Source organism: Patella vulgata, chromosome 6, assembly GCF_932274485.2.
Source record: "Patella vulgata chromosome 6, xgPatVulg1.2, whole genome shotgun sequence".
NCBI lineage: Eukaryota > Metazoa > Mollusca > Gastropoda > Patellidae > Patella > Patella vulgata.
Window position 1 is genome coordinate 21,034,028 of NC_065884.2, and position 12,171 is coordinate 21,046,198.

Genomic DNA, 12,171 nt, shown 5'->3' on the forward strand with positions numbered 1-12,171 from the left:
ATTGTCTTTTATCTATGTTTAGGTTTAGAATTTTAAATTAAAGAATTTAAATTATGCAGTTTGTTTTAAATTTTATTTTTTCTAGAACTGATAAAATATAGATGAAAGAAATTAAATGAATTGGGGTTTAACGTCCTACTGCTCCTAAACTGGGCTAATGAAGACGGGCATACGCCATACAGTGTGCTATGAGGGAAATTTTGCCCGGGCAGCGGCGCTACGGCCTATACATCGAATCCCAACTGCCAAGGGATCTTTTACGTGCACGCCAATGTGTACACGGGACCTCGGTTTTTCGTCCCATCCGAACGACTAGACAGCTGTCCTTGTCAGGCCCTCCGTCCTACATCACTGACAAGGGGAAATCACACCGGAAATATAGATGAAAGATATTGATAGTTATTATGTTAGACTATGGTGTAATGTCTGACAATCTGATTAAAATACACATCTATAATTCGTTTCGTTTTATATTTTATACTTTCGATGGTTCCACTACATGAAGATCTCACCAGTGGGAGGTCGCGCCTGGTGTCATTCGCGCGGCTTTTGATCCTATGACGTCAGACTTTTCATTAACCAATCAGCGTGGATGTTTCTACTGGGATACCTGCCGTTCCGTGTACTATACCCCAAGAACACACTGCAACAGACCGATTCATTGGTCTGGGACCGTTGTCAAATATTTTGCGAAAAGTTCTATTGCCCATGCGTAACCGTTTTTTTTTATGTGGGTGATTATCCAGTATATTTGGCCAAGTGAAGTTCCCGAAATAAATCACATAATCCATGCATTATTACATAGAAATGGTCTATTTCTATGATTATTATAAATAAACATGAATCGTGACAACGAATTGGGATTAATTAAAATCATAGATATGGCCCATGAAGAGAAAGATTTTAAAATAAAAAAGAGAATATTGGATATTGAACTGGCAAATGTATTTTCTGAAATTGCAATTCTTTAATTAATTTCATGGGCGTCGACATCTTGTTTTAGGACTAGTTACCTTCCTTTAGACTCTGTTCATCATAATGTAAAAGGCTGGATAATCTAGCCAATGACCTATTATTCTCAAATTGACAACGCATCTAGACTAACATTCGTAGAGACTAAATGTAGTAAAGACAAATAAAACAAACGAAACGAAACAGGACCTGTGTTTTAATCGGATTGTAATGTATGATAATATGCGCTATGTTATAGTATGTTTAGGAGAAAAGCACTGCACGCAAAACAAAACCGGCCAGACAAACCTGCGAGCAAGAAATAAACAGAAAATATCAAATCGAGTGAATGAATCGGGGGGCGGGGGCAGCCACAAGCGACCACTGTGCTGTAGAGTCCCAGGGCCTGTACTAATACAAGCGTCACTCAAAATGAAAAAAAAATAATAATAATTTACAAGAAAGACGTATTGCGACCGGTCTTGGCGGTGGTCGTCGTCTAAATGGCAAGAGTCTGCCGGTTGAAGTTGTGGGCGAAGGCGTCAAAAAAAAAAAAAAAAAAAATAAGGGCGACAATGCGGAAAACGCTTTAAATTAATAAATGCAGTAGGTATATCCTATGTTACTGGGTGTTAGGGTTATGAAAAAAGGTCTATTTTTGGACATATTTTCATATTGTTTTTAAATTTAGGTTATCCAAATTGTCATTTGCTTGCTCTTTTTAGGAACGCGTGTATTTTCCACAACTAAAAAAAACATTAATATTATTACCAGTACTAGTAGTTCTCTCAAGCATATACTTTATTTGAAATCCTTTGTAATATTCAAAAATTATTCCAGAAGTTACAAAATCGATCAAAACACTCCTCGACTTGGCTGTCACAGTGAACTTATCTTCATCACCACAAAATGTTCCAACTTTGTCTTGATAATTTTTAACAGAACCTGCAAAACAAGATCTGGTTATTTCATGTTTTGGATTGCGTAACGCTGAGTTAGTGTCGAGTTGACTTGCCATTCAGGTAAGGGTCACTTAGATTGAGCACAAACCCGATCGTGACCATGAACCCCTGTTCCTACTGATCTGACTTTTGACCTCACACTCACAGCTAATTAATGCAAAAACAAAAAATTCAAATGATTCGCTCTGGAAATAAACTCCCCAGTTTTCCGCGCGAAAAAGTAATTCCCCCAAATTCAACGTCATATGGTAATCTATCAATGAAATGTGATCTCTTTAGTTTAGCGTCAGCGTTGTGCTATTCAACCTAAACTAACATTCAATTTACTAAAGATTAATTTATACTGACCGCGACCACGATCACGGCCACGAAAAGCGACATCTTTCATTTTCCACGCTAATGATCGTTCGTACTGAAAGCACGGACATTCGCAGATGAAAGTTGTCCATTTAATTTATGATTTGACCATGTCTCGAATCAACTGCCACAGATACGTTACGGTTCCCAAAAAAATCGCCCTTCATTGAAATAGAAGTTAAGCTATCTAATATGCAATTGCTGCGATACATCTAGTTGCTTCTGTTTTTCAGTTTCAAAATTTCCGGGGAATCATACTCAAACTTCAGGGATCACTGCAAGTTGAGTTTATAATTGGATTAAAGAAATAAACAAATCATGTTTGTTTTCACTGTGGTATAAATCATGTATATAAACGTTGTTAAAATTTCCATTTTATGGTTTCCATTAAATAAATGTAATATAAAAAGTAAGAGAGAAGCTAATAGTGAACCTTAAGCTTACAAGAAATGTTTAACTCATTAATTACTTAATGAATCATTATATGTTTTTAGAAATGAAATAAATTACTTTTTTTTAATAACGCATCGCACACTCAAATTACTTAGTTGAACCATATTTTATTGGCACACATCAAAAGGATCAGGCGCAAGTTTCAAAAACTTACGAGTAACGCATTACTTATCACCCTTTGTAACCGAAGGTAAAAATGACCACGATCGATCTTAATCACGGTAATGGAGAACTACAATACACCAAGTTTCATCCATCACACTCGCTCATTTAAAAGTGTGTATGAAATTGCTTATTTTTACTTAGCCTAAGCAGAAAATGTACCTCATCCAACTTAGTCATGGCAATGGTGTAATGAAAGTATGTGGAGACTTTCACCACAATCACTGAATTAGAATCAAAGATAATGTGTTCCATATAATCGAGTATATGGACCAGTGCGAGTCCAATGGTTTGCATGAGAAAGCTCTCTCTTTAAAGATATCATTTTTTATTATTATTTACCAAAAAAAGTAAAACAATTCATATTTACAGAAATTTAATTTTAATAAAATACGTTACCATCGTAGACGTTAACGTGGTCTCTTTTACATTGTTGGTATATTTTTGGTGGTAGATCACAAGCTACCACAGAGACAACGATGCTGTAATCAGTACCAAAATATATATCTTTATTCAATCTGTAAACGCATTCAAATCCTCTGAAATGGGAACCAAAACTTTTATAAATTACCCCCATGTTTACATAACGTTTGTGCAGTGGCGGATTAAACAGTGACTTTCTGTCTGGCTTCAAATGTAGAGATATATTCACATGAAAAGGCTATACTCAACATCCTACTCAATCGGATGGCTTAACCATTGAGTGGATTAGACAATGCCCATAGCACGGATCCGGTTTATTGAAGGATAGAAAATCGAGAATTCGTTTATTATTGTGGCAATGGTACTTTGTAAGCGAGAATATGAAATGCCAATCGGCCAGATCCGCCAATTTTGCACTATCATAGCAATAAAGGCCAGCGTTTTATCTAAAATTTTAACTAACATGGGACATTGATGCTTTAGGCTAAAGTGTAGCACACTATAGGACGTAAACTCTATTTCATTTGATTTCTTGTTAATAATTACAATAATAAACCGCCAGTTAAATTTTAGCCGTTACAATAATAAACTCTCAAATAATAAGTTGGTTGTTAACCCGTACAATAATAAACCGAAAGTTTATTGTTAACCGTTACAATAATAAATTTGGTTTTTATTGTAAACCTTTACAATAATAAATTGGGTTAGTAGTTCTAATATCAAAACGGAATTTCACAGTTAACTGTTAAAATAATAAACTGGGTCTTTATTGTTAAGCGTTACAATAATAGACCGGGTCTTTATTGTTGACCGTTACAATAATAAACCTGGTGTTTATTTTTAACCTTTACAATAATAAACCTGAAGTTTATTTTTAACCGTTACAATAATAAACCGGGTGTTTACCAGGCTTTCTAATACCTAACTGGGCGTTGTTTGTTAAAACATTAAGTAAATAGTTGTATTTAAATTTTACCGTTTATACATGCTGGGATAGTTTGTAGAGTTAAGGTATCTAGGTGACAGATCCACAACAAAATCCTGATTACAATCTCCTGAAAAACATCATTAAATATGCAGGTCTTATCCTCAAACCATATCTACAACATTTTGTGAAAACTTAATTACACAAATCTCATACATGTATATATGACATCGTCGCAACGTTGTGTAATACAACCATGTGAAATACCATTATCAATTTGAGGACATGTCAGAGTGGTCAATTCTATAGTTTCTACTTATCACAGCCTAGTTTCCCCAATTGGTTTCTATCAATTTTGTTAGACGAACCTAACCTGTGTATTAAATTTATAAGATATGCCAATCAGAATCAAACAACGTGTTCATTAGGAAAATTGAAACGGAACGCTTCAAAGTTGTTAAACAAACACTGGTTCGTAAATAGGCAAATTTAACTACATATTTGAATAATAAACATTATTATAATTCAATAATGTATTAATTGCAGATATTTGTGACAAGCCGAAACAGCGTTCAAATGTCACTTGATAATCAGATACGAAAAGATTTATTTACCAAACATCCTTTAATTAGGAGGAGGTCTAAACTTCACATAATCTTTGGTCTAGGTATCGTGTGTCCTAATAGAAAGTACGACTGTTTTAGCATGACTACGAGTCGCTGATTAGATCATAACATTTACGTTTTGTTTGCCCTCCTTTGAACTGGTCATTAATTCTGATCTATATATATATTATATACTAGCAGGATACCCGGCTTCGCTCGGGGTCATAACTCCGAAACCGGAAGTGGTAGACTAACGCCACCTGGCCTATGTTACTCCCCGGTCCGAGATACCCCTATACCCCAAATTTCAGACTCGGGCAGACCTAGTGTAGCCGCCAACCCCGAACAGACAGACAGACAGACAAACAGACAGACAAACGACAGTCACAATATTAGTATAGATAGATATACACAAAAGCTAAGTTATACAGGTACAATATATTTTAGATTATTATCAAATTAAAAGTGAATACAAAGGGTATATATATTCACTTCGCCTATCCATGTAACAACCTTATCCTATTGAAATAATATTTGTATAGTATTTTATGCAACTTACCACCACTCTGAAACTTTTTATAGCTGATGTTGAAACCCTTTGCTGCATGGCTACCATTACTATTAAATTCTATTGTTAACCAGTCATATTTAGTAATGTATGAAAGCTCAGCACCAGTGCTGTTATCGCATATCTTGTCAGATGTGGGTACAGCTGAAGTGTTTATTAAGAAAAATGTAAAATGAATATAGCCATGCAAAGCATGGGAATGCGCTCCACACAGCAGCTAAGACCCGAAAAAATATAGAAAGCAGGTTATCTGAATGAAAATTTTCGATGTTGACCAAATTTGATTTGAAAGGGATCCTTTGTGCCTTTAAGAAATCTGACCTATATCTTATTCACAAGTTTTTCCGGAGAGATATTATGTCTCTGGAACAGAATGTCGTAGAATTTTGAAACTGAGAAGCGGTAACCTCTCCGACCCCAGTGTTTCACATCCAATTTAAAAATCAATAGGATAAATCATCTTACAGTTTTAAGGGTTCACATCAAATTTGTAAAATCTATTCGCTTAAAGCTGTAGTTTCTATAGTTTCCACAAGGTTTTCGGAACATAGGGGTAACTCCGGTACGATGAATAGCGATAGGGTTGGTCCTCTCTTGACCACAATGTTCTACAACCAATTTGAAGAGAACCAGAACTAGTTTTAAAAAAACAATCACGGGTGATAATCCAGGAAGATATGGTCTGAAATGTTCGAATATCAACAGGAACTAAGATCTTTGGGATATGGACAAATATTTCAAGTTTCATAAAAATCGGACAAAAATTGTGACCTCTAGAGCGTCCACAAACTTCTTATTATTTACATTAACACTTTTTGCGTACAAGGAGCGGCCATTTTGTTTCGATTTTAGCGAAATTCGAACTCAATCTTCATTATGGTGTAACGGTGATGTGTTTTAAGTTGAATCAAAATCGGATAAACATTATGACCTAAACCGTGTTATTACAAAGGAACAAATATGTTTGAAGAAAAAAAGATAGATTTTATTGTGCAGCCACGTTGTCAAGCAAAACTCCCCGTGCACAGTGACACAATATTACATCAGCATGAGCTATAAATAGATTTAAAGTGACCTTAACGTAGTACATATACTAAAATTGGAACGATACAGAGAAGATTAGCATGGACCCCGCGCAAGGATGACACGCAAATTCTTGAAGCGTTCCATACTTTTTTTTTTTGTCTGCGATATCACCTCCGCGGATGTGGACATAAAATACAACTAACTCACACACACCTTAACCAATACTCTGACAATACCCGAACAGTTTTGTAAATCACATACAAATTGTGACTTCTTGAGGGACCACAATCAGGGTCTATAACTTATGAAGTTGTGCGCGAATATCGAAAGTCGCCGTAAACTTTGGGTTACAAACATACAAAATTGGATAAAATTGTGACCTCTAAAGTGTCTGCAAGCTAAAAACGTGTTTTTTCGTACACTCAAGGGCCATATCGAAAGGAACCGAGATCTTTCAGAGATATACCTAAGTTAAGAGAGAGAGAGAGACTAGAGAGAGAGAGATGGGGGTTTAACGTCCACTCGACACAAACTAGGTCATTTCGGGACTAACATATGGTTTAATTTATTTCAATAATTCGCTTGCGCGTAGGGGTCTTTAGCAGTGGGAGGAAACCGGAGCACCCAGAGAAAACCCACGAGGTTGGACAGGCAACCTACTCCTTGTCACGTACAACCGGGGAATCGAAACCACTCCAGTTGACTCAAAATCAGACCTTATGATACGGCGCGCACACGCTAACCATTCAGCCCCCCCCCCCCCCGGGGTCAATATAACTCTTATTGTTCTGTGGAAGACGCAACGATATGTCAAAGTTGACACCAAAGCATCGCAAACGCTTTGTTGAGTAAATTCAAGGGGGATAAGAATCGGAACCATTGGAAGTATCACTTTACCGAGAGTGGGGCTTACAATCATACCAAAACTTTCAGCTGCAATATATCTTTGCAGTCAAATCAGTTGAACGTTTCCATTGCGTCTCAGTATATGATTACATAAAAAAATATTTTGATTATTCTTAAGAAACTGATTATAATTACCATCATTAATCCTCAGATAATCATCACATGTAAAAAGGGTATTGGTTAGATCCAGATGATTTATTTTTATCTGGATCCTATACTGTGAATCTGCTGATATATACCATTTACAGTACATGGAACTAAAAGAAAAAATACGGGCGTACTATACGAATCAGGAACAGGTCATAGCGTCATCGTAGCCATCTTAGAACTGTGGCGTCACGTCAAAATTAAGCTGTCAATGGATGTTTAATTGGCCATGTTTCATGTAACGTCGATTGTACAAGAATTAGCGGACCATTAGAAATTTTAGGAAGATCGCCTGCCCCAACAAGAACAACAGTAAGATGGGTAGCGCTTGGGGACCAGGTCTGGAAACCCAGGCTACACGGCTTTTTAAATAAAGAAATGATCCCGTCAGAATCTCACAAAATTAAACTTTTCCCTATATACATGTGTACATGTAAACAATTATTTTTGCGCAAGGGTCCATAGAAAACCAACACAGGGCTAATATGACATAATGTAAAATCTCAGCGGTGGGGTCACAGGTTTTTCTCTGATTCCTCATACAGTATACTATCATAGCACACCATATTTCAGTTGTCATGGGACAACAGCAACATTGTAAATAAAGTAACATCAATATTTCTAACGAAATCCCTTGAACAATTCCTCTTGGTCATCTTTATCAGATAATAGAGCATTGTCTCAAATGACCAATGTAACAGCAAATGTTTAAATATGACTGCTAATATACCGCTAAATAAAGTAGATAATAATGATAACAATAAATCAACCAATACTTACTTTGGATAATGGCCAGGATAGAATGGTGAAGTTATATACTGGAAAGCTGTCGTGGCAGGTCTACTTCCCTCGGAACATTCAACTGAAAATTTGTAGTAAATATGTATGTTTTTCGTTTTAATCAAATTAAAACAAGAGCGTATTAGCTATGTGAAATCCTCAAATAAAAAGTGGCATCGGGTGTTCTAGGGAGGAAGGCATACCCTAGCCAATATAGAGCACCATCCTTACATAAACGTCGATATATTCTAGCAGAGGAATTGGGAGTTTAAGTTGACTATATGTTGCTGTAATTATCGGAAAGCTTCCAATTCAATAGGATTCTTTATCTTAATAAAAATGACCCATGCCTTTCCTAAGTGATCACTCAGATAGAAATCATTGATGAACAACAGACTTCTATGTCTTCCTGAACAGACATATTGTGCATCAATTTCAACTATGACGGTAATTATCGGAAATCGTTTAAAACCGAGAGTGCATTTGAACTTGTGTCTAGATAGGATCCAGTGCCAAAGTGTAAGAAGCAATGATAAGAAAAAGTTGACATTGATTATTACAATTAAATACATTTGTACAACATTCACTAAGCGTCACTATGTCATCTTGTAATTTGAAACAAGCCAACAGTGAGGCTGATGTCCCCCGCCGAAATCCCAAAAATAAATAGATGACACATATTAATTAATCGCAGATTTTTTTTTTCAAAAGTATAAGCAATCAAACTGATTATTAACTATACACTAAGTTTCATCACTCTCTATCAGATAGAATCAAAGTTATCTTGTTCCAAAGCATCAACCAATGAAATTGCTTATCTCTGCTTAGCTTTAGCTCGAAATGTTAATCATTGATCTCAGTCAAGACATTCACCTAATGAACATTTACATCAAGCTTAAACATTCTACCTCAATTAAAAGCAAAGTTGTTAATTATGTTCCAAAGTCTTGACCAATCAAATTGCGTATCGCTCCTTAGCCTAAGCAGAAAATTCTCATCATCGAACTTACTCGGAGTTTCATCACTCTCACTTAATTATAACCAAAGTTATTGTGTCCCAAAGCATCAACCGATCAGATTGCTTATCTCTGCTTATAATCGAACTCCATCAAGGCATTCACCTAATGAAAGCCTACACCAAGTTTGAACATTCTACCTCAATTAGAAGGAGAGTTTTCGTGTTCCAAAGTCTCGACCAATCAAACTGCTTATCGCTCTGATTATCCCGAGCAGAAAATGCTCATTATCGAGCTTAGACAAGGTGGTGATGTGATAAAACGATACACCAAGTGTCCTCACTCTCACTTAATTAGAACTAAAGTTATCGTGTCCCAAAGCATCAACCAATCAAATTGGTTATCCCTGCTTACCCTAAGCAGAGAATTCTCATCTTCGAACTCCATCAAAGCATTCACGTAATAAACACATACGCCAAGTTTGAACATTCTAGCTCAATTAGAATGAGAGTAATTGTGTTCCAAAGTCTCGACCAATCAAATTGCTTATCACTCTGCTTACTCTGAGCAGAAAAGGCTCATTATCAAACCTAGTCAAGGTATTGATGTAACAAAACTATACACTAAATTTCATCACTCTCACTTAATTAGAACTTAAGTTATCGTGTCCCAAAGCATCAACCAATCAAATTGCTTATCTCTGCTTACTCTTCGAACTCCATCAAGGCATTGACCTAATAAACACCTGCACCAAGTTTGAACATTCTAGCTCAATTAGAAGGAGAGTTATTGTGTCCAAAATAGTGTGACGGACAGACTGACGGACGGACGGACGGACCGACGGACGGACCCATTTTAATAGTCCCCTGCTTTCTCATCGAAAGGCGTGGGGCAATAAAAAGACGCCTACCTTTATTTCTCTGTGATACTAATAGTTTGAAAGGTGGGATAGTGTTGTGTGACTGGAGGGTTAAATACATAACATTACCAGTTGATACATAACTCTCCTTCGTTCCTAAACACCAGCTAGATATGACATCACCACGGCTATCTGACCCTGTTAAAACATTTGAAAAAGTTTGAGTCTTAAATATATTTTATAAGCTTCAAATTAATATTTTCTAATAGATTACAAACCGCAAAATGTTCGTTTTCCTTAAGCCTCTCATCATGTGTGTCCTGGTCACCGAGTCATCACACACGTCTCAAAATTCTGTGCAAACGATGACCGAGCCCATTTTGGTCCTAGAATCACCATTATGCAATAGATGAACGGAGAACAGAAAAAATCAGAGAGAGAGAGAGAGAGAGAGAGAGAGAGAGATGAGGTTTAACGTCCACTCGACACAAACTAGGTCATTCCGGGATTAACACATGGTTCAATTTTATTTCAATAATTCGCTTGCGCGTGGGGGTCTTTAACAGTGGGAGGAAATCGGAGGACCCGGAGAAAACCCACGAGGTTGGACAGGCGACCCTACTCCTTGTCATGTACAACCGGGGAATCGAAACCCCCAGCAAAAATCAATAGGGTTAATCCTCTCATTGTCCTAATGTTTCGCATCGAATTAGAAAAACAAACGGTAGCCTTTATCGCGTTGAAAGGGTTTTCGGAAAAGGCGGGTAACTTCGGAACGGAAAGTCACTGATCATAGGCTGTCAAACGCTGAGAATTTATAGGATTCATCTTCTTGTGGCCAAAATGCTTCAAACCTAATATAAAATATTTCCGTTAAATAATATAGCTTTTATCATGTTCACAAGGTTTTCAGAAAATCAGGATCCAAATGTTCTGAGGATCAATATCACGACATAAATCATTTTTGCTTTCGGGGACTGGGAAGGGAATTAAACGAATATTGTGTACCTACCATCATATATCTGAAGCCGATTTATACAGTTTGTGTTGGTGATTAAATGGGGATCCGTGCTTAAAGAAATCACTTTGTTGTCACTTTCAGTTCTAATTTGCCAATACAGAGATTGATGACTGCAAATGAAAATTGAAGGAATTGTTGAAATAAAAAGAGATTTATGGATACCATAATGTCAAATGGAAAATAACAAGCCAACAGTGAGGCTGATGTCCCCCGCCGAAATCCCAAAATAAATAGATGACACATATTCATTAATCGCACATTTATTTTTTTTCAAAAGTATCAAGCAATCAAACAAATTATCACCTATACACTAAGTTTGATCACTCTCTATCATATAGAATCAAAGTTATCGATCCTTAGCCTAAGCAGAAAATTCTCATTAACAAACTTAGTCAAGGTAATGATATAACGAATCTATACTCAGAGTTTCATCACTCTCACTTAATTAAAACCAAAGTTATCAACCAATCAGATTGCTTATCTCTGCTGACCGTAAGCAGACAAGCTTTATCATCGAACTCCATCAAGACATTCACATAATGAATGCCTACACCAAGTATGAACATTCTTCCTCAATTAGAAGGAGAGTTGTGTTCCAAAGTCTCGACCAATCAAATTGCTTATCGCTCTGCTTACCCATAAGCAGAAAATGCTTATTTATGGAACTTACTCAAGGTATTGATGAGATAAACCTATACACTAAGTGTCCCCACTCTCACTTAATTAGAACTAAAGTTATCGTGTCCCAAAGCATCGACCAATCAAATTGCTTATCTCTGCTTACCCTTAGCAGAAAATGCTCATCTTCGAACTCTATCAAGGCATTCACCTAATAAACACCTACACCAAGTTTGAACATTCTAGCTCAATTAGAAGGAGAGTTAATGTGTTCCAAAGTCTCACCCAATCAAATTGCTTATCGCTCTGCTTACCCATAAGCAGAAAATGCTTATTATCGAACTTAGTCAAGGTATTGATGTAATAAAACTATACACCAAGTTTCATCACTCTCACTTAATTAGAACTCAAGTTATCGTGTCCCAAAGCATCAACCAATCAAATTGCTTATC

At 36.5% G+C, this 12,171-nt stretch overlaps 1 protein-coding gene and 1 non-coding gene across 3 annotated transcripts in view; one reads left to right on the forward strand and one right to left on the reverse strand.

The window, feature by feature from the left end:
• LOC126824636 (deleted in malignant brain tumors 1 protein) overlaps positions 1-12,171 on the reverse strand; it is a 57,546-nt gene that overhangs the window by 7,513 nt on the left and 37,862 nt on the right. Inside the window, exons 1-8 of one of the 2 annotated variants that reach the window (XM_056101552.1) lie at positions 11,093-11,206; positions 10,132-10,278; positions 8,266-8,347; positions 7,474-7,595; positions 5,398-5,550; positions 4,285-4,363; positions 3,285-3,424; positions 1,723-1,896 (exon numbers count right to left, since the gene is read on the reverse strand). The exons of the other annotated variant lie outside the window; for it this stretch is intronic. Of the exons in view, the coding sequence (XP_055957527.1) occupies positions 1,723-1,896; positions 3,285-3,424; positions 4,285-4,363; positions 5,398-5,550; positions 7,474-7,595; positions 8,266-8,347; positions 10,132-10,201 (820 nt within the window). The 5' untranslated portion in view covers positions 10,202-10,278; positions 11,093-11,206. Of the gene's footprint in view, positions 1-1,722; positions 1,897-3,284; positions 3,425-4,284; positions 4,364-5,397; positions 5,551-7,473; positions 7,596-8,265; positions 8,348-10,131; positions 10,279-11,092; positions 11,207-12,171 lie in introns of those variants that run through there. 2 annotated transcript variants of the gene reach the window in all.
• Positions 6,479-6,582, forward strand: LOC130013273 (U6 spliceosomal RNA). Its single transcript, XR_008788669.1, has one exon. It is a non-coding gene; the product is annotated as a U6 spliceosomal RNA (small nuclear RNA).